Source organism: Hypomesus nipponensis, chromosome 28, assembly GCF_054491055.1.
Source record: "Hypomesus nipponensis isolate SF chromosome 28, ASM5449105v1, whole genome shotgun sequence".
In the NCBI taxonomy this organism is placed as follows: domain Eukaryota; kingdom Metazoa; phylum Chordata; class Actinopteri; order Osmeriformes; family Osmeridae; genus Hypomesus; species Hypomesus nipponensis.
The window spans coordinates 2,481,525-2,506,561 of NC_140388.1; the positions used below are offsets into that span (position 1 = coordinate 2,481,525).

At 43.1% G+C, this 25,037-nt stretch overlaps 4 protein-coding genes across 4 annotated transcripts; 2 read left to right on the top strand and 2 right to left on the bottom strand.

Annotated features, from left to right (window-relative positions):
• Positions 1–809: 809 nt before the first annotated feature.
• On the top strand, positions 810–3,555 carry LOC146219481 (DNA sliding clamp PCNA). The gene is made up of 6 exons (XM_084694956.1): positions 810–1,250; positions 1,972–2,069; positions 2,159–2,226; positions 2,347–2,541; positions 2,684–2,807; positions 2,888–3,555. The coding sequence occupies exons 1-6, from the start codon at positions 1,030–1,032 to the stop codon at positions 2,962–2,964; spliced, it is 783 nt and encodes a 260-aa protein (XP_084551082.1). The 5' UTR covers positions 810–1,029; the 3' UTR covers positions 2,965–3,555.
• Positions 3,556–11,337: 7,782 nt separating this feature from the next.
• On the top strand, positions 11,338–14,465 carry LOC146219482 (zinc finger protein 862-like). Its single transcript, XM_084695101.1, has 5 exons — positions 11,338–11,830; positions 12,008–12,269; positions 12,421–13,548; positions 13,976–14,113; positions 14,287–14,465. The coding sequence occupies exons 1-3, from the start codon at positions 11,493–11,495 to the stop codon at positions 13,315–13,317; spliced, it is 1,497 nt and encodes a 498-aa protein (XP_084551227.1). The 5' UTR covers positions 11,338–11,492; the 3' UTR covers positions 13,318–13,548; positions 13,976–14,113; positions 14,287–14,465.
• Positions 14,466–17,649: 3,184 nt separating this feature from the next.
• LOC146219483 (uncharacterized) lies at positions 17,650–19,742 on the bottom strand. Its single transcript, XM_084694293.1, has 6 exons — positions 19,721–19,742; positions 19,367–19,478; positions 18,972–19,276; positions 18,617–18,839; positions 18,339–18,497; positions 17,650–18,223 (listed from the first exon to the last, which is right to left on the bottom strand). Coding segments are annotated over exons 3-5 (360 nt in total). The 5' UTR covers positions 19,108–19,276; positions 19,367–19,478; positions 19,721–19,742; the 3' UTR covers positions 17,650–18,223; positions 18,339–18,496.
• Positions 19,743–20,668: 926 nt separating this feature from the next.
• On the bottom strand, positions 20,669–23,494 carry LOC146219484 (uncharacterized). Its single transcript, XM_084694292.1, has one exon. It carries the CDS (start codon positions 23,263–23,265, stop codon positions 21,199–21,201), a length of 2,067 nt encoding a protein of 688 aa, XP_084550418.1. The 5' UTR covers positions 23,266–23,494; the 3' UTR covers positions 20,669–21,198.
• Positions 23,495–25,037: the final 1,543 nt, after the last annotated feature.

Consider the following 25,037-nt stretch of genomic DNA (forward strand, 5'->3'; position numbering starts at 1 on the left):
TCGTTTGACCTTTGACAGGGCAAAGCATATGGGTCTGTGAGATTTATCCCATTTACTTAGGTTAATTTAGTTGCATAGCAGTGCCACTGGGTTGTACTGGGTGAAAAGCTGTTGTAGTATGCGTACATTTTAAAACTAAACAATTTGGAATAAAGTAGGCTATAATATATATCGAGTCGGTTAACTGTCTTTCTCTCTACGTGGTTTTCTGCAACCATAAAGCGCACGCATCCCCAATGTTTACAAATAGGTAATTGGGTCTGAGGGGCCTGAGTAGAGAGGTCTGCAGTTGGCGGAGCTGCCGTTCATCCTGTCCATCAGGAAGTAACACAAATTATTTGAAGAAGTAGAGGTGATAGAAATGCATGTTGATGGAAAAATATAGTAACAGGGTTTAAAATGGATGTGAAATTAAAAAGTTTGAAATGACGTTGCTTTGTTTTAATCTGTTTTGATTTCACAACAGTTTTTATAAAATCGCTTATAAATTATTTATTACTTGATTATTTAATACTATTTTTCATTTCGCATCATTTCATCCTCTTTCATCACCTCCATTTTGAAGAAAAGTAAATATCTATATGTATATATTTATTATGCAAATAACATATACAAAGTTAAAGAACAAACGTCTTACATAAGATACAAACAATATACAAATGTTGGTAGGTCTAAGATTTCGGTCTAAGATTTCCACCACTTATGAAACGTAAGCCAAGACGGAACAGTAAAGTCTAGTTTGGAATGTTGGGAGGAGTCCGTTAGCAAGCGGATATGACGACAGAGGTAAAGGCATTAAAGCAACACGTGAGCGCGCGCTTTCAGTATTCTGTCCAAACCTCAACAGAGCAGGAAGAATATTCTGTCCGACTTCTGCCAAATTGGAGTGTACTTCCTTCACACTTTGCTGACTCACAAGGAGAGGGTTTTTGTACCAGCTAGCTACCAAACTACAGACAAGCGACGCGTATTGTAAGGCCATTCTAGCCGTTTTTACAATTAACTTCTAGAACCGACACTCATATCACCATGTTTGAGGCTCGTTTGGTCCAGGGCTCTATCCTGAAGAAGGTATTGGAGGCTTTGAAAGATTTAATCACAGAGGCGTGTTGGGACGTCAGCTCGTCCGGCATTTCGCTCCAGAGCATGGACTCATCTCACGTTTCCCTCGTCCAGCTCACGCTTCGCAGCGATGGCTTTGACTCATATCGCTGCGACAGAAACCTCGCCATGGGAGTCAATCTGACCAGGTACCTAACTAGCCATGATGGCAGACCATTTGTTAAATCGTAGCGTTAGTTGCAGTTATTTGTTTGATAAACGTGGCAATAATCAAATCGTTGTGGATAGTTGACACATTGAAATGTGTTTGAGTTTTCGCACTCTATTGCCTTCTTGCTTGCTATGTATGAGATGTCTGGATATGTCCCAGAATTGGAGCCGTCTAAAGCTTTCTGTACATGAGCATTTTCCAAAATAGTTACTCGTTAGTGGATGTATGTGGTCATATATTAAATGAGTATAGTTAAGTGTTGAATTTTTAATGTATATTTAAGGGCTATACACTGCTTGCTTGTGGGCAGGAATAACAGAAAGTCCTGCATTCACGTGACGTACTTTGAGCGCCAAATTTACTGCCCTGTTTGTAGTTGGCGGGAATTGGTCACTGAGTCTGAATGTTGGGATACGATATTGAGCCAATACTCTTACACTAACATTGAAACACCCTAGTTTCCCATAGATCACGTTATTTTGTAGATGTTTTTCCTTCTGACTGTTAATTAGCCAGCATTTCATGTTAAGACTATTTGAACATGGTTTGAAGGAAAAATAACAATTGATGTAAATAGAGAATTATACTTTAATCTTGGTTCACAATCAGATTGACTACTATTGGTCAACAATATATTTACTATGGCAAATATAGTCTTTTCCTGTGCTGTTTCTGGAGTGTGGTCTGTTCTTCCCCAGCATGTCAAAGATCCTGAAGTGTGCTGGGAACGAAGACACCATCACCCTGAGAGCAGAAGACAACGCCGACACACTGGCCCTTGTGTTTGAGACACTTAGTAAGTCCACACACACCAACTTAAGCTTTGGAGCTGCATACTCTCTATACCAACAGTGGTTTATCATGTTCAATGCACCTCTCCCCCAGACCAAGAGAAGGTCTCAGACTATGAGATGAAGCTGATGGACCTTGATGTGGAGCAGCTGGGGATCCCAGTAAGTCACAGTTCAACCTGAATTAGTTAAATATGCTATAACACTGCTTTAGATTCTAGGTTCACTACTTTAGAGCTTCACCCAAAGTCCAGTCCTGTACTATGCTAACCCTCCCCTCAGGAACAGGAGTACAGCTGTGTTGTGAAAATGCCATCGGGGGAGTTTGCTCGTATATGCCGTGACCTGTCCCAGATTGGGGATGCGGTCATGATCTCCTGCGCCAAAGACGGAGTAAAGTTCTCCGCCACCGGAGAACTGGGAACGGGCAACGTTAAGTTGTCCCAGACCAGCAACGTGGACAAGGAGGAGGAGGCTGTATGTATTACACATACACAAACGCACACAATGCCTTCATTGTACCAGCTTCATGTTTCATCAGCTCTAGTGGAGGGTGAGAATGTTACTGAAGATTTTTTCAGGTAATCTCATCTTCGCTGTTATCTATGTCTTCCCTCAGGTCAGCATTGAGATGAATGAGCCTGTCCAGCTTATCTTCGCTCTCAACTACCTGAACTTCTTCACCAAGGCCACGCCTCTGTCCAAGACTGTCATCCTCAGCATGTCTGCAGACATCCCTCTGGGTCTGTACTCTTTCAGAGCCTCCTCTCCTGTCTCTAGCCCCTCGCTCCCTGCCTGTCTAACCTGTCCTCTCTTCTCTCAGTGGTGGAGTACAAGATTGCTGACATGGGCCACGTCAAATACTACCTGGCTCCCAAGATCGACGAGGAAGCGTCTTAGGAAAACTACAACAGACAGAGAGCAAAAGGGGGTTCCGATTGGTGGGGGCAGGGGTACAGTCGTTTCTCAAGATGAATGTTAGTGGCATTTCTTTAGGTTTTTGTATGTTTGATGTGTCTGCTGAAAAGCATGTGAGATTAATTTTCACACATGGTCATATGATTGCCTCTTACTACCATTTTAAATGCTTAATTCTTGCCTCCAGCTCTCATGACTGTGTGGGTGTCTATTTCTCCTGGCCTTTTCTGAGCACCTGTTACCACCACTGCAGAACAATAGGCAGGTTAACCTGATACTGCATCAGTGGTATAGATACTGTTCTATCCCTCCATCCATCTCTATGGAAACACTCATTCTGACTTAATTCTGTAGATATATGCCTGTAAATATGTTGTGGTCACAAGGTATTAAACCACCTGTTTTTGTATTCATTAATTCAATGCCCCAATAAAGAAATGCTTGTTTGGATTTGTATCTAGGTGCTGTACTGGTATGAATCTTACTGTTCACATGAAAATAAATGTACTGTCCACCAGTCATTAAATGGTACATTTCGTTAGTCCTGGGTTGGAACACCCTTTGCCTTCAGAACTACCTCAATTCTTTGTGTCAAACTCAACACAGTCCTACTAACGTTCTTCAAGAGATATTTGGGTGCACATCCATAATTCTCCCATTCCACTCATACCAGCTGTCAGGAGGTATTAAAGGGTACAAATTGACTAAGGCCCACGAGGGGCTCATGCAAAGGTCTGGTTGACACTTAAATAAAATCAAGTATTAACTTTCAACACTGACAATAAAATGTAAATTGATTGACATACGATTATCATTAAAATGCATTGAAACTTATTAACCTATTAATACATTTCCATTTGAAACCCTATTCATATATTAATAAATAATTAAATGCTTAAATACATGAATAGATATATATAATTACAAAATACAATGCTTAAATAAATTACATAATAATTACACCAATTACATAATTTATGGCTTAATTGACATACAACATTTATAAATTACAAATTAAATGAGACATTAAATATATAATTGCTATATGTAGGCCTATTTATACGTATTCATTTGTTTGCATTTATTTACTTTCATTTATCCACAGTGTAATTGCTGCAACAAAATACATCTATCATCATCCATCAAAAATCAGGTGGCGTGTTAAAGCCTCTGATTGGTGGATTAACTTCAATCTACTGCTTTTGCCTCTGACTTTGTTCTTGCCAGTGGGTCCCGATCCACTGACAGCTAAACGGTCTAGAATTTGCTCTCTTCCGGAAGTCACGATGGGCGCGGCCATCCACGTATTCTTATTTCCGCTTTATAACGGTACTAAAAGAGAACAGGCCCTGGTACTTATTTAAGGCTAATAGAGATGCCCAGCATCAACTGTGCAGTTTGTGGCTGCCATAACAGCTGAAAACGGAATCAGACCCTGTATTATCATTGTTTTGACCATGGAAAGAAGAGGTCCGAGTCTTGTGGGCCGACATTTAGCGGTTACCAACCCTGGTCCTTGGGACCTGCATGTTTTACATGTTTCCCTGATCCAACACACCTGATTCAAATGCATGGGCGTCAGCAGGATTTTGAGAGTTGGGGGGGGACATTTTGCCGGGCGATAAAATTTGATGTAGATGCTATTTCCCGCATTCTGGTGCATTTACCACAACTATTTACCATAGTTGTTATACATACTGAGGGGCTGGACATTACAATTTTTGAAAACGAAACTTAAAATTTTTGAAAATTAAACTTAAAATAAGTTGAATGTAGATTGTTCATATGAAGATTTCTGAGATCATGAATCATCTGAATCGTGTTATCAGCATATCAAATTCACAATTGGTATAGGTTTAGTAGCCTAATAATTATGTAGGCTACATTAAAAAATGGCATCTCCCTAAAGCATGACTGGACAGTTCAGAAATTGTCAAATGTGTGTTCAAACTTGTAGTCTTTTCCACAGATCACATGTAAGCGTTCAGAAAATACATGGTTTAGGTGGTTGAATCAGTTTCCCTAAATGGCACAGCCCAAAAAAGTATCAGCCATATACTCCATTTACCAATACCGAATTTACTATGCATGAGCAGCATACTAATATGGAAAAAAGGACATGTCTCTTGTCTCATTAATTAACATCCTGAGGGTATAAGCTTTCTGAGGATATATGGTTTGAATGGTTGAATCCGTTGTGCCTTCATGTTACAGCAGGGGCAATTCTAGGATCAGACCTTTAGGGGTACTCAGCGCCCAATGAGAATGTGACATGAATACAGTGCCTTGCAAAAGTGCTAAACCCCCATGCTAATATAAATCCCTAATTTCACTATGCCACGTTTTTCAATAGTATGAACCTGCAAAGCTGGAGAGCCGGAGAGATGCAGATTCAGGACCGCAGATTCAGGACCGCAGTTTCAGGACCGCAGTTCTAGGACCCTCGTTATATCATCCAGCACTGGTCCCAGCCTCTTAGCCCTACCTCCTGCTTTGCATCCAGCGCTGGCCCCAGCCTCCTTCCACTAACCCCTGCTCTGCATGCAGCGCTCGTCCCAACCTCCTGCTCGACATCCAGCGCTGGGCCCAGCCTCCTTCCACTAACCCCTGCCCAGAATCCAGGAGGTAAACTAATAAACTATATATACAACTACAGTTAATAATGACACTAACACTTCGCTGGGACAGCATTCCCATAATGGTTTTGTTTTTTAATTTTATGTATCCCAATGTAAATAATTCACCATAATAATACTCTATGCACAAACTACACTTACAAATGATACTGTTGTTCCTATTGCCCCACAGCAGCGTCGGAAATACACGAGGGCAAAGGGCAAAAATGCCCCTAAGAAATATCATTTTGCCCCTGATATCACTAGGAGAGGGGCAAAAATTGCCCCCAAAACAAAAGTTTAGATTTTTTTTTATCGATCCAGTATTTGCTTCAAAACCAACTTAAATGCGATGTTTGCTCCGGAGGCAGAAGCGCTCATTGCCACAGGCAGCAGCACTCGCTGCTAGCTTTGTGACGCATTTGACGTCAAACGCGTCACAAAGCAAGGGACTCAGCAGAGGAGAGCTAAGGCAGATAAGCCGAGTGCACCAGCTGGGCGTAAAAAAGTTGGTTTTAACTCCTACGTCGGTCTTAGCTACGTCCGACTTTGTGATTTGAATTTACATCAAGTGCACCAAGCTTGACAGACCACGGTCGTAGCTACACCTGGTTTTAAGATGCACGTCCTTGTTGAAAATGCGAAAGCGTCGATCGTTGCCAAGCAACCCATTTAAAAGCCTATCCAAAGCGCACTGCCTATCTCATTTCAAAACAAGCCATGGATTAAAAAAAAGAAAATACATTTCTGATAGAGAAATTAGAACACTTCTAGAGTTGTTTACTCAAAATAGAAGCGTGCTCACGGGGAAAGTTGTAGAAAGACCTTAAAATAGGGTTTATCATCAAAAAACATTAAGACGCTCTGGATAAGAGGGTCTGCTAAAAATGACTAAATGTAAAATATTGTCGTTATGTATGCGTTATTATGCTATGATTACTGCTCTGGCCCACTTGAGATCAAAGTGCGCCATATGTGGCCCCTTACCTAAAATGAGTTTGACACCCCTGCCATAGAATGTTTTGGATTCCCGCCTTGACCTATGTTGCATGCGCGTATATTATCGAACGTTCTAAAAAAAGAAAGAAAAAATGGAGCGCTTCTTGATCAGACCTGCGAGTGTGAGGACACCTGAGGTTGATCAAACACAGTCTCCGTTACCATCTCTGGTTCCAAAGACTAAATTAACTCACCCAGCGACCATAGAAAAATGGAAGCTAGATTGGCTTGGGGTGGAGGTAAATGACGAGAAAAAGACACACATTTTTTGTAAAGCCTGTCGATCTTGTGCTCAACGAGTTGCTGCCAAAGTCGCCAATCCAGCACAGGCAAATTCTTCCGCTGATTTCATCAAGGGGAGTGAAAATATCAAGAAATACGTGGCCTTTCGTCACCAGGCGACGAAGCAACACGCAATCGCCTACGGTGAGTGATAACTTCATTCATTTCATCATTGATTTGTCGGGCCCTGTCATAGCCTAGGGCTGTCAGACCCTGTCACACAGGACTGTGACCAGCCGTGACAGGGCCTGAGGTGACAGGGCCTGACAGTCGGCCAGTTTAACCATAGATATATGAATTTAACTGCCATTAGGCCGTGTTTCACACTTTAATTTTTATTTTTAAGCGCTGCCTTCAGAGCCTTTAGCGCTTTCACCTCAGTCTACAACATTCATGTTGGTCTTCTTTGGGGGTACCGGTAACTACGGTAGAAGGTTACTACCTTACTACCTCGTCCTGATTTGTCAGCTGTCAGAAAGGCGCTTGACCCAGCGCTTTTTTAAAAAGTTGAGAAAATTGTACTCAAAAAGGCGTCTTTTCCCCATAGGGTTGCATGTAAAAAAAGGCGCTGGCACTTGAAAAAAGAAGTCAAGTGTGAACATGGCCTCAGCATGCTAGCTTCCTTGCATCAAAACTGATAGCTTGTAACAAGGCATTTCAGTAACATTTTTGGTTTTCCAAAACTTTTATTATTTTCTAGGATATTTAAGTGTGACAGCAACTGACCCTGTAGCTTGTCTTCCTCAAAAAAAACATGCAAAAACAAGCTTTAATTTATAAGTCATTGAGAAAAACTAATCTTTATCAGTGACAGCATCAACTCAGTCAAATTATGTCACATCCGCTGAGTCATAACCTTAAAGGCATATTGCACTCTTTGTGTCGTTTTTATGTAACGTGACAGGGCTGACCGAAAACATGGGGACAGTTGTAAAATACGATTTATTTCTCGTCTCGTCTCGTCATCTTCCGCTTGTCCGGGGATCGGGTCGCGGGGGCAACGACCTAAGCAGGGAGGCCCAGGCTTCCCTCTCCCCGGCCACTTCCACCACCTCTTCCTGGGGGACCCCGAGGCGTTCCCAGGCCAGCCGAGTGACATAGTCCCTCCAGCGTGTCCTGGGTCTTCCCCGGGGCCTCTTCCCAGTGGGACGTGCCCGGAACACCTCACCAGGGAGGCGTCCAGGAGGCATCCTAATCAGATGCCCGAGCCACCTCAGCTGGCTCCTCTCGACGCGGAGGAGCAGCGGTTCTACTCTGAGCCCCTCCCGGATGACCGAGCTTCTCACCCTATCTCTAAGGGAGAGCCCGGACACCCTGCGGAGGAAGCTCATTTTGGCCGCTTGTATTCGCGATCTCGTTCTTTCGGTCACTACCCATAGTTCGTGACCATAGGTGAGGGTAGGAACGTAGATCGACTGGTAAATAGAGAGCTTCGCCTTTCGACTCAGCTCCTTCTTCACCACGACGGACCGATGCAGAGCCCGCATCACTGCGGACGCCGCACCGATCCGCCTGTCGACCTTGCGCTCCATTCTTCCCTCACTCGTGAACAAGACCCCGAGATACTTGAACTCCTCCACTTGGTTCAGGATCTCCTCCCCGACCCGGAGATGGCACTCCACCCTTTTCCGGTCGATAACCATGGCCTCAGATTTGGAGGTGCTGATTCGCATCCCAGCCGCTTCACATTCGGTTGCGAACCGCTCCAGTGAGAGCTGAAGGTCACGGCCCGATGAAGCCAACAGGACCACATCATCTGCAAAAAGCAGCGACCCGATCCTGAGGTCACCAAACCGGACCCCCTCAACACCCTGGCTGCGCCTAGAAATCCTGTCCATATAGGTAATGAACAGAATCGGTAACATAGGGCAGCCCTGGCGGAGTCCAACCCTCACCGGAAACAAGTTCGACTTACTACCGGCAATGCGGACCAAACTCTGGCACCGGTCGTACAGGGACCGGACAGCCCCGATCAGGGAATCCGGTACCCCGTACTCTCGGAGCACCCCCCACATGAGCCCCCGAGGGACACGGTCGAACGCCTTTTCCAAATCCACAAAACATGTGTAGACTGGTTGGGCGAACTCCCACGTACCCTCCAGGACTCCGCGGAGGGTATAGAGCTGGTCCACTGTTCCACGGCCAGGACGAAAACCACATTGCTCCTCCTGAATCCGAGGTTCGACAATCCGGCGGACCCTCCTCTCCAGGATCCCTGAATAGACCTTCCCAGGGAGGCTGAGGAGTGTGATCCCCCTAAAGTTGGAGCACACCCTCCGGTCCCCCTTTTTAAAGAGGGGAACCACCACCCCGGTCTGCCAGTCCAGAGGCACTGTCCCCGATGTCCACGCGATGTTGCAGAGTCGTGTCAACCAAGACAGCCCTACAACATCCAGAGCCTTAAGGAACTCCGGGCGGACCTCGTCCACCCCAGGGGCCCTGCCACCGCGGAGCTTTTCAACCACCTCGGCGACCTCGGCCCCAGAGATAGAAGGGCCCCCCCCGATGTCCCCAGACTCTGCCTCCACGTCGGAAAGCGTGTTGGTGGAATTAAGGAGGTCTTCAAAGTATTCCTTCCACCGATCCAGGACGTCCCCCGTCGAAGTCAGCAGCGCACCGTCCCTACTGTATACAGTGTTGACAGAGCACTGCTTCCCCCTCCTGAGTCGCCGGATGGTGGTCCAGAACCTTTTTGAAGCCGTTCGGAAGTCATTCTCCATGGCCTCGCCGAACTCCTCCCATGCCCGGGTTTTTGCCTCCGCGACCGCCAGAGCCGCGTTCCGCTTGGCCTGCCGGTACACATCAGCTGCCTCAGGAGTCCTACCAGCCAATAAAGCCCGATAGGCCTCCTTCTTCAGCTTAACGGCATCCCTCACCTCCGGAGTCCACCACCGGGTCCGAGGGTTACCGCCGCGACATGCACCGACCGCCTTGCGGCCGCAGCTCCAGTCAGCCGCTTCAACAATGGAGGCCCGGAACATGGCCCATTCGGACTCAATGTCCCCGGCCCCCCCCCGAGACATGATCGAAGCTCTCCCGGAGGTGGGAGTTGAAGCTCCTTCTGACAGAGGGTTCCGCCAGCCGTTCCCAGCAGACCCTCACATTACGTTTGGGCCTGCCAGGCCTGACCGGCGTCCTCCCCCACCATCGGAGCCAACTCACCACCAGGTGGTGATCAGTTGACAGCTCCGCCCCTCTCCTCACCCGAGTGTCCAAGACATGCGGCCTCAAGTCCGACGACACGACTACGAAGTCGATCATCGAACTGAGACCTCGGGTGTCATTGTGCTAGGTGCACATATGGACACCCTTATGCTTGAACATGGTGTTCGTTATGGACAAGCCGTGTTTAGCACAGAAGTCCAACAACAGAACACCACTCGGGTTCAGATCGGGGGGGCCGTTCCTCCCAATCACGCCCCTCCAGGTCTCACTGTCATTGCCCACATGAGCATTGAAGTCCCCCAGGAGGACGAGGGAATCCCCGGGAGGAGCGCTTTCCAGCACCCCTCCAGAGACTCCAAAAAGGGTGGGTACTCTGAGCTGCCGTTTGGTGCATAAGCACAAACGACAGTGAGGACCCGTCCCCCCACCCGAAGGCGGAGGGAGGCTACCCTCTCATCCACCGGGGTGAACCCCAATGTACAGGCACCGAACCGAGGGGAAACAAGTATTCCCACCCCAGCTCGACGCCTCTCACCAAGGGCAACTCCAGAGTGGAAGAGAGTCCAGCCCCTCTCAAGGAGACTGGTTCCGGAGCCCGTGCTGTGCATCGAGGCGAGGCCGACTATATCTAGCCGGAAACTCTCTACCTCGCGCACCAGCTCAGGCTCCTTTCCCGCCAGCGAGGTGACGTTCCACGTCCCTAAAGCTAGCTTCTGCAGCCGAGGATCGGACCGCCAAGGCCCCCGCCTTCGGCCGCCGCCCGTCTCACACTGCACCCGACCCCCATGACCCCTCCTGCGGATGGTGAGCCCACTGGAAGAGGGTCCCACGTTGTCTCTTCGGGCTGTGCCCGACCGGGCCCCATGGGAAAAGGCCCGGCCACCAGGCGCTCGCCATCGAGCCCCACCCCCGGGCCTGGCTCCAGGGGGGGGCCCCGGTGACCCGCTTCCGGGCAGGGGCAACTGGGAACCATTGTTGTGTTTCTTCATGGTTGGTTTTTTGAGCCACGCTTTGTCTGGTCTTTCACCTGGAACCTGTTTGCCTTGGGAGACCCTACCAGGGGCATAAAGCCCCCGACAACATAGCTTCCAGGATCACTAGGACACGCAAACCCCTCCACCGCGGTAAGGTGGTGACTCACGGAGGGGTACGATTTATCGTACAAATACGATTTATTTGTAGAATTTATTTAGCATTTATTGATTTTAATGAATTAATGTGAATGATAACAACTTCAACTTTTATTAATAGTGGGGTTTGTTAAATAACAATTTTCAGAATAACATCCTCTATTTGGGTAAAGTTGAGACTGCAGTTGACTGGGGATTTTCAAGGTTTAAATGTATAGATGAAGTCCCTTATCACATATAACATACTATTTTTGTTTTTACAGAAGCATGGAGTAATCAGCTCAATGACAGAGAGCCAATTGTGGAAGCTGTGAATCTGATGCAGAAGACAGCGTTCTGCAAAATGGTCAAGTTGTTTGACATTGCTTACCATATTGCTAAACACGAGAAACCATTTGCTTACTATCCATCTCTTGTCAAACTGGAGAAGCGGCATGGAGTTGATTTGGAAGATGCCTACATTAACCCCAAACAAGCAAGGGTTTTTACCCAGTACCTCGCAGAACAAATACAGCTTGAGGTTAGCAAGCAAGTACTGTCTTCCAGATATATCAGTGTCCTTGTTGATGGGAGCACAGACAGGTCAACAACTGAGAAGGAGGTCCTTTATGTGAAATACCTGCATAAAGATGGTGTCCCTCGCATGGCATTTCTTGGGTAATTATCTATGATCAATTATCTCTTTTCAATTATCTATTGCTCAAGTTTATTGTTTATCAATTAATCAAAGGTTATTTACACACATACAGTACAATGATTTCTCTGAAGTGGCTAACTTCTGTTTGGTGTGTAAAAAAAAAAAAATTACATTGTGTGTTTTTATCATCCTAATAGAACTGAGGACATTGAGAGTGCCACAGCTGACGGCATCCTGCATTGCATCCGGTCACTGTTAATCTCCAAGGGCATCCCTAACTGGACTGATCATCTTGTTGGTTTCGGAGCAGATGGAGCCAGCGTTAACTTTGGATGCAGGCAGGGCATCTACACAAAGCTAAAAATGGACATGCCATGGCTAATAGGCATTCATTGTTTAGCTCATCGTTTAGAGCTTGCCTGTAAGAATGCCTTCCAGGGAACATATTTCAATCAAGAGGTTTGTGTGATATTTTAACTTTTGATATAAAAAAACATATTATGAAAACCATAGTATTTATTAACATTGCTGGACCCTAAATCCAACAGTATAAACTTTGTGGGCCTTTTATTCTCAATGCCTTGTTTGTGTTTTTCTTTTCCTTTTTCAGATTGATGGGTTCCTATCTTTCTATACATCCTTCTATCGAGGGTCAGGGAAAAGAAGACGGGAGCTGGACCGGCTGGCTGAACTGCTAGACGAGTCTGACCTGACACCCACTAGGGTAGATGGGACCAGATGGGTTGATCACCGCAGAAGAGCCCTTAAAGCACTCGAGACGAACATCCCTGCAGTCATCGCTCATCTAAGTGAGGTGGGAAGTGATCAGCGGCAAGATATAAAGAAAGCAGATGCTGCAAGAGTGAGAGGATGGCTCAAGAAGGTCAAGTCCAATGAATTCCTCCTCCATTTAGGTCTTTACATGGATGTTTTGGGTGAGTTGTCCCATCTATCTCTCCAGTTCCAGAAAGACAGCATCTCTCTCCCCACAGCTGTGGAGGCTATTGAGACTTCCAAAGAAGTGCTGAAAGACATGGCGAAAGGTGACGGCCCAAAGCTTAGAGCAGTGAAGGTGGAGTGTAGGTGTGGTAGTTACAGAGGTGTAGCGCTTTCTGACACTTATGCAGATGCTGAAGAAAGATTGAAGAGTTCCAGAGAGCCGCTCATCCATGACATTGTGGCCTGCCTGGATGAAAGGTATCAAACAGATACAATTCTCATGGCCATGTGTAAACTGGACCCTAAGCACTGGCCTGAAGATCTGACTGAGTATGGTAATGAGGAGGTCTTGCTGCTCCTAGAGCATTTCAAGGAAATACTAACGAAAAACGGGTGTGATGTAGAAAACGTAATGGCAGAGTGGACCCGTCTTAAGAAGGTCATCAACAGGAGTTACAGAGGTCTAAAGTGGGAGGAACTATGGGCACAGGACAGACCAGCAACTTCTCCAATGGCTGACAGTGACACAGATGACGACAATGATGAACTGGTGCTATTTGACAAATAAGCCACTCATTTATGTATACGTACATATTTATAATATTTCTCCACTGTACATATAACCTAATATGTACTTTTTAATTATCTGAAATGACATTTTCCCCTCAGCACTGCTGAGTGTTTTGTTTGTAGATTCAATGTAATTAATCCACGCCCTTTTATTGTGTTTTGTTGTTGTTCTTTGTTTAGTCTGTCCTATCTGTATTTCCTGTACTAGGTAGGAACAACATGATTAAAGGTAACAAAATCAAAAGTATATAATATAATAAAATAAATATCATAAGTTATAATTATAAAAAATAATTATAACTTAATAGTTGTAAAAAAATAAAAATAAGAACAAAACAAATATGATTGTCTGATTTTTTCTTTGAAAAAATAATCTAAGAAAACACTTTGAATCTGTAGACTACTGCTTAATAGTCTTATTTTTGCCATTTGGTGACAATTGCTCATATACTGTTAGCCTAAATAAGCGTAATCATTATCTTGAACAAAGGTTAAATGTTATTTCACAATTTTCAAAAAGTTTTTTAAATGCCCTTGGATTTCAGTCAGTGGGGGCAAAAATTGCCCCCGAAAAAATGTGTAAATTTCCTACCCTGCCCCACAGACTATGTTGGTTTAACATAAAGTAAACACCCTCTACCTATCCACCATTACAGATGTCGAAACCCAGCAACCCTGGCAGGTTGGGCAATGTCACCCAGGACCATCAGGAGGCGCATGCATCCCAGTGCAACAAGATTCTCAACTCTGCATATGCTCACTTCAACAAGAGCAACAGAAATCAGAGTGTATAGGTGAGTGTGTGTGTGTGTGAGAGAGAGAGAGAGAGAGAGAGAGAGAGAGAGAGAGAGAGAGCAAGTATGGTCGGGTTGTGATTAGAAGTATTTGTGTACAAGAGAGACTGTGTGTATGTGAAATAATCCATTTGTTTTGATTATCTGTGTATGTGTGTTTGTGTTGAGGACAGGGAGGGAGAGAGGGCAGCAGACGCCCCTTTAGAGCGCCCTCTGGAAGACAAGCTCTGGATGCCAGCAGCCAGATAGTCAGAGAGAAGCACAGATGACAAGGACAAAACCAAGAACACCTAAAGCGAGGCCTCCGACAGCGAGTGGACAGACCTTTCATTGGTCCAGACCCAAGAATAGATACCAACAATAATCGTATTGAATAAATAATGATACATTATTGAATAATAATTTGATTAAATAAAAAATCAATTATCAATTATTAATATGTTGATGCTACAGAGATGTTGATTTAGGTCCCCTCAGCTACTTTTTCTCCACAGCTCCACCACCTAACCATCACCCTCATTTATTTGTGTTATTTGGAATACATTTGAAAAGTAAATATTTATTATTATCAACTTTAAATAGTCATTCATTTCCATTCAGTATTCCTCTTTTGATTTGGCAAGAAATTTACAATTTATGTAGGTAAGGGCCTATTGCAATACAAAATATTTTTTTACCATGATGGGGATCCATTAGTCATTGAAGGTCCACTGTATCTAATAGCGGGCTACTCCAACAACGCTTCTTGTTTGAGTACGGAACGATGACATCTTGTGCTCGCCTTGATATCATAAAAGTTATAGCAGGTAGGTAGGCTGTATAACTCATAAATGATTAATTCACGTTTTGGGGACAATAAACGTGTGATTTATACAAGTTATAAAAGTTATTTCATATTTAACTAGAGAGCATACAATTTCTGGGGAAATTGTGAGGGTGTGCTTGCGGCTGCCCCAGCTGCCCATAGTCTTCTGGTGTTTACATATTTAAAAAAGCATTTAAGTGTATGACTGCAGTTCTGACCATTGTGTCCTTGATAATAAGTTTGTAAAAATTACATGCATCACTCAGATGGAGGAGAGGTGATACTGGTTGGTAAGAAGAGAAGGAGGCCAAATGTAGCTCATGAAGATGCAGCGCTAGGTAACTTATTAAATTGTAATCAGATAAACAACTTGTTGGTTGCCCAACAAGAGGAAGACACAGCATCTGCTTCTTCAACTCCTTAATCCTCTCAGGGCACCTGTTGCACCGGGTTCGAAAGACATCAGCATAATGTAGCTAATTTTACACAATACATTAAGGATTAAAAAATCAACACCCATCTTTGCCATATTTAAAGGGTCAATTGTAGGCTATGGGACGTCAATATTACAGTTAGTCTAATTATGTGTAGGACCGTGTTTCTCAAGTGGTGGGTCCCAACCTGGGTGTAGGACTTATTGATTCATAAAACCATCTAAACTCCATATATTAATGTTTTCTGTTATTTAAAAGCAAGCTCAGACGTATGAATGGAAAAGGCATCTTTGTAAACCATCTGGTCTGTTGTTATGTGTTAACTTAACATTTCACTTAGCTACTTGACTTTAAATAATCACTTTGTATTCTACCAAAGACAACAAAGTTGACTAGACTAGCTAGATTTTTTTTGTGGCTGGACGATTTGTACAGTCCCTCCCAGAAGAGGTCTGGAACGGAAGACTAACAAGGTAGCAAGTTAGCTGTAGCTATAGGTCTAACACTTGGTAACACTGCAGATAGTAGCAGATGTGCTGGGGTAACAGCTAGAGCTAACTCCTCTGTGAAATAGCAGACCACTGTTTCCGAAAGTAGATCTACTAGCTTAGCTCTAATAATATCAGAGTAGTAGCTATAGAGCTATCATATTTAGCTAGCTAGCTACATTTCACAAACGTGTTTCATATCTCAATGGAAAACGAAAACATTTGGCAGACCGGTGTAAAAATTGACCTATCTCTATGACTTAAATGTCATTGCAAGTTTTTCCCTTCTCGTGATATTTTCAGGCATTTAGCCTACTCATATTGCATTCATTAATAAAGAACCCCCTTTGAAGCTTATTTTAACAACGACGTTACCAGCAGTAGCTATCTCAGATGGAATCGCGATTAAAATAGTACCATCTGCTAACTGAAAATATGCCCCCAAAAACGTGAATAAACTTGACATTTAGTTAGGGGGAAATCACTCATTCATAAAAATGTCAGTGGTAGCGATCATTGTCAGTAACAAGGCAAAATGCAATATAGACCTGCTGTGTGGAGAAGCTGCCCTGGTAAATTGTAGACTACTGCTACTGTTTTGGTAGCGATTGCGTTGGTTTAATTCGATTTAACGTTACTTCCGTTGTACGGTCTAGGCTGAAATGAATTATTTTCATGAACAGATTGACAAAGTTTAGGCTGTGGCAATGGAGTTCAGGTTAGTAGTCACTAGTCAGATAGGTTCACCTATTGAAATACTTTTGAAGTAAGGGGTAGTGCCGAACATGGCCCGCCGTTTGACATCCTACGAGCTGTTAACAGCTGTGGAGGAGATGTTTTTTTTAGCTAACGCTACTAGCGTTCTTCGAGAGACTATGCTACAGTACAGCGTTGCAGTGAGCTACACTGGTTTAAAACCACAGGTAATGATAATTTCACCAACAAATCGTTGAGTTGTAATCTAATGTCATAATAAATCCTACAACGAAAATGTATTTGTGAGGAATGTTTATTTTAACGATTGAAAACAGATGAATCATAGACCGCAGTATGTGTTGCCCGGGCAACAGAGGCTAATGTCATGATGCGAATGCTTCAGTGAAATTGTAGACTACCGTTTCCGAAAGTAGATGTACTTCCTTAATAATATTACCTTATATTGTACATTACACATCACAATTGTGTGTCATATCACAAAGTAAAATTAGCAAATAGTTATCACCCAGGCCTCTTTGTTTGTGGCGTTTCTGCAGCTGCCTTGCTGTAAAGAAGTTAGCCTAAGCCAAGCCATCTCCCAGAAGTTAACGAGCTGCTAAACTAATGTTCTGCTAGAGATAGTCACGCGAGTTTTCGTGACGTTAGTGGCGTCAGTGACTGGGACGTTAGTGACGTTAGTGGCGTCAGTGACTGTGGCTAGCAAGTTAGCCACCGTTAGCTTCACTTTTCGTCACAAAAACGTAATTTCTACTAAACCGTGCAACGGAACGTAAATCCCGATACAACCCAGCTGGCAAGTTGATTCCGCGCGATTCCGTTTTACGGATCCAGAACGGAACAGGGCCAGGACTGGCCCAGACCCGTAAAGCGGATTGTCCCGCATTGCAAAAGGACACCGGCGGCCCGGCTCCGTATTACGGATTCATTTATCAAGTAAAATGGCCCATGCAGTTGCTGCCAGTTAGGCTATATAATTCAGAGCATTGAAAACATAGAACCGATGTCACAGAGCAAATAATACCGTCAAATGTTGTTGTATCTTAGTATTCAAACTCCATCTCTAACATCTCTTGCATACTTTTCAAAAGGGTGCATTTTTATTTAAGAAATAATAAACATAAGTAAAACATTAAGTACAATTAAGTATATAAAATGTATATAGGCTATACATGTGACATGTGTAGAGGGATGTACTCAGACATTTAGAGGGATGTACTCAGACTTGTAGAGGGACATCCTCTACATGTCTGAGTACATCCCTGTACATGTCTGAGAACATCCCTCTACATGTATGAGAACATCCCTCTACATGTCTGAGAACATCCCTCTACATGTCTGAGAACATCCCTCTACATGTCTGAGTTCATCAAGGCAGGTGGAGCAGTAGATGACCTGTGGTAAATAAAGGTAAGAGTACTTTACACACACATAAGTACATTTTTATTCACAAAGTAACATAACATTTTCCATTGCCTGTGTTTGGAATTAAAGGTATTCATTTTGCTAAAAAAAAATTAAGCTGAAAAGCAATGTAGAACCCTAAAACACCGGCTGCGTTCCCTACGTCCACCCCCACGGTCAGATGCAAGGTTGAACCATCGGATTGTGTGCTTAGTGATTTCGGTGTCTGTGGCCCCACTGCAGACACTGCACCTCCTCACTGCACCTGTAAAAAAATTACAGACACTCACATCCCCATCAACAAACAGTGCCTATTTATCTAGTTACATCAACTCAAAATAATGAAAAGAAGATTTTGAGGGAACCAATTTTCTACTCACGCATGAGTACAGCCTTTGCCTTCATTTGGCAAAACTTTTTTTGCCATTCACGCCCTTCCAATTTATTCTTTTGGCAACACTGTCGGAAAACATGTGGGCCAGGATGTTCCAAGTCACCTTTCTGGTGTCCTGTCCCCCAATTGAAGCTAGAACTGCAATCTGTTGTATGAAAAACAAATATTAGGAAATCATCACTTGAATTACTCTTTTTGAAAATACGATCACAGTGATATGCACTCTGAGCAAAATAGTTAAATGGAAAGACAGACAATATGTACCATATTTTTTTTGCAGCAGCATGACACTCCTCCTGAAGCCAGGCTTCAAAATCATCTACGTCCCCTAGAGTCTCCAAAGGGAAAGACACATCCACTGGCATTTCAGAAGGGCATGCTCTTTCATTGCCATCTATTTTAGCAGCCAAGTGGTTGATCATTGAGAGCATCTGTGTTTGTTGGTGCTTCATATGCTCCAACAAGGTGAGCATTTGCAATTGGGCTGCTGCAAATAAGATAATAAAAGCAAGGGAAAAAACAGATATACTGTCAACATGACCAACTAAAGATTGAGCATAAGTAAATGAGTGCAGACAGTTTTACACAAACCACACAAATATGTAACAATGGAGCTTACCACTGCATGGGATTGGTCCAATCCCAGACCTGGCCACTCGGCATGTTGGTGTAAACAGGCGTACACCATCCCCTGTGCACCCACTTATGTAATCCCCTGGAGAGGAAGCCCTAGGACGTGGTGGAGGAGGATTCATTGAACTTCCAGGTCGTGGTAGAGGGTTTAAGGGAGTTATAGGTGGTGGTGGAACCTGTGGTGCCTGGTTAGACAGTGTCACAGTTGGACACTGCCGAGCTGGCTGGGGGGTTGCCTTCTGTGAGACAGGCTCATCACTTTCCTCCCCATCGGTGTCACCAAATAAGTGCCTGAATTAAAATAAACAAGACCAAACAGATCATTTAGTTTTAAATGTTTGAGTGGAACAAAAAATGTTTTTCTGTCATGCTGAAACTAACCTTGGCTTGATTTTTCTCCGTGGTCTGAGATCATCCTCAGACTCGGACTCTAAGTCGGACGTGTTGCAAGTCAGTGACTTCCTGAGTGACTGTCTTGCTGACAAATAGTCATCTAGAACATATAAACACTGTTAAAAAGGCAATAGTACTTATTTGTTATGTTGCCAAAACAGAGCATGTTTTGGATAATGACCATATTTGGTAATTGTTTGGTCATGTGACTCCACTCCACTCAGGGCGTTTGTGCAATGGGCAGGAGGGGCTGCTGCCCCGGGCCCCGGCCACTAGGGGGCCCCGGCACGGGAGATAAAAAAAACACAACAAAAATCTATATTTTTTGATGCATTTACCCACCCGTAGTGAAGTCCACGTTCTCTTAGCGTCACGTATCGTTGCCGGTATCAAATCATGCAAGACAACAATAGGTGCGTTCGACCTCATGCATCGCCGGCGTCGCCTGCAGCCCGGCTGACTTGAAGCAGCCAATGGCATTCTCAGCTTCAAGGCAGCCGACTGCAGCCGGCTGTCGGTGCCGCCGGCGCTGCATGAAGTCAAACGCAATTAATGGCTTCGCAAGAAGGTGATGTCAAACGAGTTTGACCTGCTTCGCCAAATTGACTTCAACGATTTGATTCGTAACTTTGCCTTCGAAAAAAGTAGACGAGTGGACTTAAACTAGTCCCACACTGATTATCTAGCCCAGTGGTTCTCAATCCTGGTCCTCGGGGCCCCTGCCCTGCATGTTTTAGATGCATTTATTTCCCTGCTCCAACACACCTGATTCAGATAAATGGACATCCACGCCTCCATTCTTTCCCATTCTAATCGGATGACCCTCAGTGATTAAAAATTTCCCGAACCCCCTCTATAACACACTGACTGATCAAAACATGGGTTTCTGACACATTTCACCTAAAATTGTGAACTCTAAATGAGATTATAGAGTAGCCTATATTTTGTCTGTGAACACAAGGCAATTGGTCACTGACTACAGAGTTGCTCAAATGTGTTTTATCACAGGCATAGAGAAATATGACGCCATATTGGGGTGCATGTCTGAAAGGGTAGCTTTTGGGTTACATACCACAAGTTTTCAGAACTGTGCAGTCATGTTGTTCCCAGTCCTCTCCAGGCTCCTCTCTTCGTCTGACTGCTCTATTTATCCTGTCATCAGTGGTGTAGCATGGCCAAAATGATGCTCCATCTCTGTACCAGTCAGATGGTACAACTGAAACAGTTTTGGTCTGGATAAATTTTACCAAGTGATACATTCTGAAAGAGAAAAACAAAATGTCAGTCAGTCATTCCATTTGTATCCCAGTGAAGAGAAAAAATATTGTATCTTTGCACTTAAAACAAGTTCAGGACCCTGCTTTCTTGTCTTACAATAGTGTAAAATGTTGTTTGTTGTTGCCAAAACAATTCCCAGCTGGCACTAAAGTGCTTCACTTTGTCAGTGGTGTTAGGAACAAGAGCATTATATAGGGTCTCTATTATTTACATTTATTAATACATACATAATACATACATATTATATGATGATCATTAAAAAAAGATACAAAAAAATAATAAATACAAATATATTTATATACAGTGATCAACAAAGGCTTGTCCGATAAAACCAAAACCAAAATTCTAGGACAAGAATTAAGAAAACTGATCTTTTTCTAATGGACAATTAAGAAAATTAAGTTTCTAATAATTAGTAAATTTTCAGAGCTGCTATCTGCACCTGATGTTGGCTATGTGGTGTTGAATTTATCAGCGCGTTAATAATGGGATCCGCTCGTGAATAGTTTGTCTGCCCCACACATTCCCGCGGTTAGCCTAACTCAGACTACTTGTGGAGATGTATGCAAAAGGGGGACAGCTACAAATCCACCTCTATGGGGCAATGCTACGCACTTCTGAGAAATGTCTGAAGCTTTGGCATATTTAAGCTCATCTGAAAGGTGAGATACTCTGTACACATTCAGGAAATCTGAACTGAATGGGTATTCATAAAAAGACGATCTCTTTGTAAAGGCTCTGTACAACACGTAGACTCCATCAAAGCATTCAACAATGTTGCATATACTGCAAACATCATTTCCAATGATGAAGACGTTATTTCCTGTTGACACTTTAAGTGTCCACTGTTCAGTATGCATTTCCTGGTACTGTCCCTTAACTTTAAGTACATTTGTACTAAGAAGTGGTCCAACAAAGTGTTTTTTCTTTAGGAAATCGTCTGGTGTCAGGCGATGGAGGGTGTTCTCTTGCTCAGACAGCCTTCTGAGAATTTGCTGGAGTGGACAATTGGGTTTTCTAACTAGTCTCTTGACTTTTTGCAGATAATTTTCATATGGAAAAGCAGAGATGTTCCCCAAACAACCGTGCAGCATAACATCTTGAGGGAGATGGATTAAGGCATGTACATTATAAACAATTTCACTTTGGTCATATATTTCCCCAAAATGGTTCACAAAGCTTTTCAGTAATGTCTCTGCATACGATGCAGCAGTTAAAGACAGTTGTGGACTCAAAAGAATAGAGATCCCAGCGTAGAGAAGCATGAAGTTGTTGTACATATTGGTGTCAAGAAATGAAGCCAAAACGACAGGGCCAGTGTACAGAAGAAATTCCCTGAACTCAGTAGCCTTCCAACGATCAACTTCTCTCATCGACCTTGGCTTTCTGGCAAATTCTACTGGAACATAAGCACGCATTTCCACCAGACAATCTGAGAGTCTGCTGAAAATTCTAGGAGGCAACCTTAAAGGTAGAGGTCCTCGGAGCCAGGTTAATATAAGCTTTCTAACAACCCCTAGACAGACAAGATGCATGTAGTCAAGAGGATATTGGGATACCATACCCACATTACAACCCTCAAAAGGGTATGATCCATCATGATGGTGCTCTTCATCTATTCTCTGTGCAAATGATTCGTCTGTTCTTAGTCTGTACTCAGTCAAAGGGTAGCTCATTTTCCTGTTTTTGTATCGTCCACGCTGTGCACATTTATCACAGCCCTGATAACCATTATGAGACTTTGTGTTCTTAATGAAAGATCTAGCAGGTGTGTCACAGATAACAGTGTGTAACTTCAAACTTATATTTTTGCCTTTAAAATCAAAACCATTTTCTAGATTTTGCAACTCCTGGACAAAGTCTTGCATGAATTCCACTGCACTGGAAGGTTTTTTGGCACCACAATACAGTCCAATTATGACAGGTTCCTTCATAGGATGACTAACCAAGAGTCCCAGAATTGGCCAAAACTGCATGTTTGAACTTTTGAACAAGGGTAACCCATCTATATTGATTTGAAGTCTTAATATGCAACCATCAACAACTAAATGTATCATCTCTGACAGTGACTTATGAAGAGATGTCAAAATACTAAAATAATAATACAGTCCACCACACTTTTCCTTGATGGTATAACTGATTCTTGTTTTTAAAATTGTCCTAGCATCCTTTGGTAGGTCTGGATGATAGGGCTGCAAGATGGTCAACAGAGAAGTCAGGGCAACAAGAGAGACTCCAAAATTCAATGCCCAACAGCTAATACTGTCACCAAGGCTTGATGTCTCTTGCTCAAACTCATTGTCCGATCCATTTGAAGTCACTGTGGAATCTTGTTGGAGAGAAGTGAAGCCCAATCCGTCTGTATGTGTGTCCTCTACATCTCCGTCCATATATTCCATCTCCTGCACATTCTCCTCTGCCTCACTTTCTTCTGGATCTTTCTCCCTCTCTTCTGCCCCACTTTCAATCCAATCATCATGTGCCCTAACTTCCTCTTCATTTTCATTCCCAACCTCTCCTATAAGGTCTTCTGTCATTATGTCTAATTGCCTGTCCACATCCCTATGTGCCCTCCTCCAAAGAGTCGACTTAGAAACTGCTTTCAGCATTTTTATTGCAAAACTATAAAAAATTTAAAAAAAACATTGGTTTTGAATGTTCCTGTTCTTGTTAATTTCATGTTATGTTGTAATCAATTAGACTACAAAATTACTGACAAAGATACCCCTTAATTTTAGAATCCATTATTTCTTTTATTAATTAATTTGTTATTTTGTAAAACGTTTTAATCATTGTTTCCAAGGGGTGCCATACATATGTTCCCCCTTGTATGTTTGTGTGTTTGGCTCACCTTCTTGTTGTGCTGAGAAGGTGATGTGTGATATTTATTATTCCAGGTAAACCGCAAACTGAAAGAAAAAAATTGACATGACTCAGGGACACAAGATTATGTTTTAACAAATGAATACGATATTATTTCTCAGATCAGAATCAACGAATTAATTGCCGTTACAAATTATATGGTGAAATAATAAAATACAATACAATGGAAAGTGCATAATTTTTTGATTTGCCGTTGCCATGCCCATCCATATCCTGTCTGGCTAAAGGTAGAGCTATTCGTGATACGTGAGCAGTAACGGACAGCGACGTTGATAAGAACAGTTTTACCCAACATCGAGGTAAGCGTGATAATATAAAATATCTAGGTGCAACAAGTAATATTTAATTAAAATAATGGAACACAGTGTATTTGTTACGTTTGTGTTGTAGCTCGTACACTGGCAAATCTGGCTAATTTTCCGTCATAGCACTGATCAGTTGCTAGGCTACAGTAGACAAAGCTATAGCTACTAATAGCTTCGCTGCTAGTGAGTAGTTTATTTTACAGCAGTTCTCCCAGTCGTGGTTTTACAATATATTTTATAATTGTAGAATGAACTGACCAATCGGCTATATGTTATATATATATATATATATATACAAGCTACTAGCAACAGGTCTAGCCATAAAGAGGCTAGAAATGCCCGGCCAGTACAGTAGTACTAGTAGAGGCTACAGTAGTTACAGTAGCTTCGCTAGCTCTAACTATTTAACAGAGCACACCACTGGATCGTATTCGATGTACAGTACATTGCTAGCGCCATCTAGCTACAGCAGTTAGTCTACCCATTATATAAGGAAATGGACACAAGAAGGTTATAAACATTTATCTACTTACTCAACGTTACTTTGGAAAAAGCTGGTAGACCATCTAGTACTGTAAGTGTCCTCGAACAAACTGCCAAAATAACGGCTTTTGTCCGAATGTTTAGCCACAAATTCACGAGACAGCCATCTCGTGCTATCAGCTTGCCGCTTGTTGACTAGTAAGGGACAACATTTAGAGTCAATGTTTGTACCGTTTTAACGTTGTTTTTATATACAGTTTGGGATGTAGAGTAATATACGAGGTCTATCGGTATACTGCAAAAGTAAATATGTAATTAACTGATAGTTGCCATGCACTTCTAAAAGTCTTAACAGCAATCCTATATCAAATGATGTCAAAAAATCCTTCAAGTCATGAGATGTTACTGATTCGGCTATGAAACCAACTAAACACCTCCTTAATTACTAAAGTAGGCCTGTTGGATTACTCCTCGTCTAATGTTATGTTCTGATTGCCAGTGGGCTGTTGGTGATGGTGACTCTTATTTAGCATGTTATAAGCAAATCTTTAACATGGTTCTGTAGCAAGATGAGTTTAATGTTATTGGCTGTTTCTGTAAGAGTGTCTTACTTACTACTTTTATTTTCCAGTGAGCAGAGCATTGAAGATTCTTCCTGGTGATCTGCTGTACATCATCAACCTTGTTGGGGACTTCTGTGTGCTTCTTCT

What these genes read in the sequence shown, in the direction of transcription:
- LOC146219481 (XM_084694956.1), top strand. Translation starts at nt 1,030, where the DNA reads ATGTTTGAGGCTCGTTTGGTCCAGGGCTCTATCCTGAAGAAGGTATTG. An exon ending in ATGGGAGTCAATCTGACCAG is followed by an intron (nt 1,251 to 1,971) that starts GTACCTAACTAG and finishes GTTCTTCCCCAG; the next exon opens with CATGTCAAAGATCCTGAAGT. An exon ending in CCTTGTGTTTGAGACACTTA is followed by an intron (nt 2,070 to 2,158) that starts GTAAGTCCACAC and finishes CCTCTCCCCCAG; the next exon opens with ACCAAGAGAAGGTCTCAGAC.
- LOC146219482 (XM_084695101.1), top strand. Translation starts at nt 11,493, where the DNA reads ATGCAGAAGACAGCGTTCTGCAAAATGGTCAAGTTGTTTGACATTGCT. An exon ending in CCTCGCATGGCATTTCTTGG is followed by an intron (nt 11,831 to 12,007) that starts GTAATTATCTAT and finishes TCATCCTAATAG; the next exon opens with AACTGAGGACATTGAGAGTG. An exon ending in GAACATATTTCAATCAAGAG is followed by an intron (nt 12,270 to 12,420) that starts GTTTGTGTGATA and finishes TTCCTTTTTCAG; the next exon opens with ATTGATGGGTTCCTATCTTT.
- LOC146219483 (XM_084694293.1), bottom strand. Translation starts at nt 19,107, where the DNA reads ATGAATCCTCCTCCACCACGTCCTAGGGCTTCCTCTCCAGGGGATTAC. An exon ending in TGGACCAATCCCATGCAGTG is followed by an intron (nt 18,840 to 18,971) that starts GTAAGCTCCATT and finishes TCTTATTTGCAG; the next exon opens with CAGCCCAATTGCAAATGCTC.
- LOC146219484 (XM_084694292.1), bottom strand. Translation starts at nt 23,265, where the DNA reads ATGCTGAAAGCAGTTTCTAAGTCGACTCTTTGGAGGAGGGCACATAGG.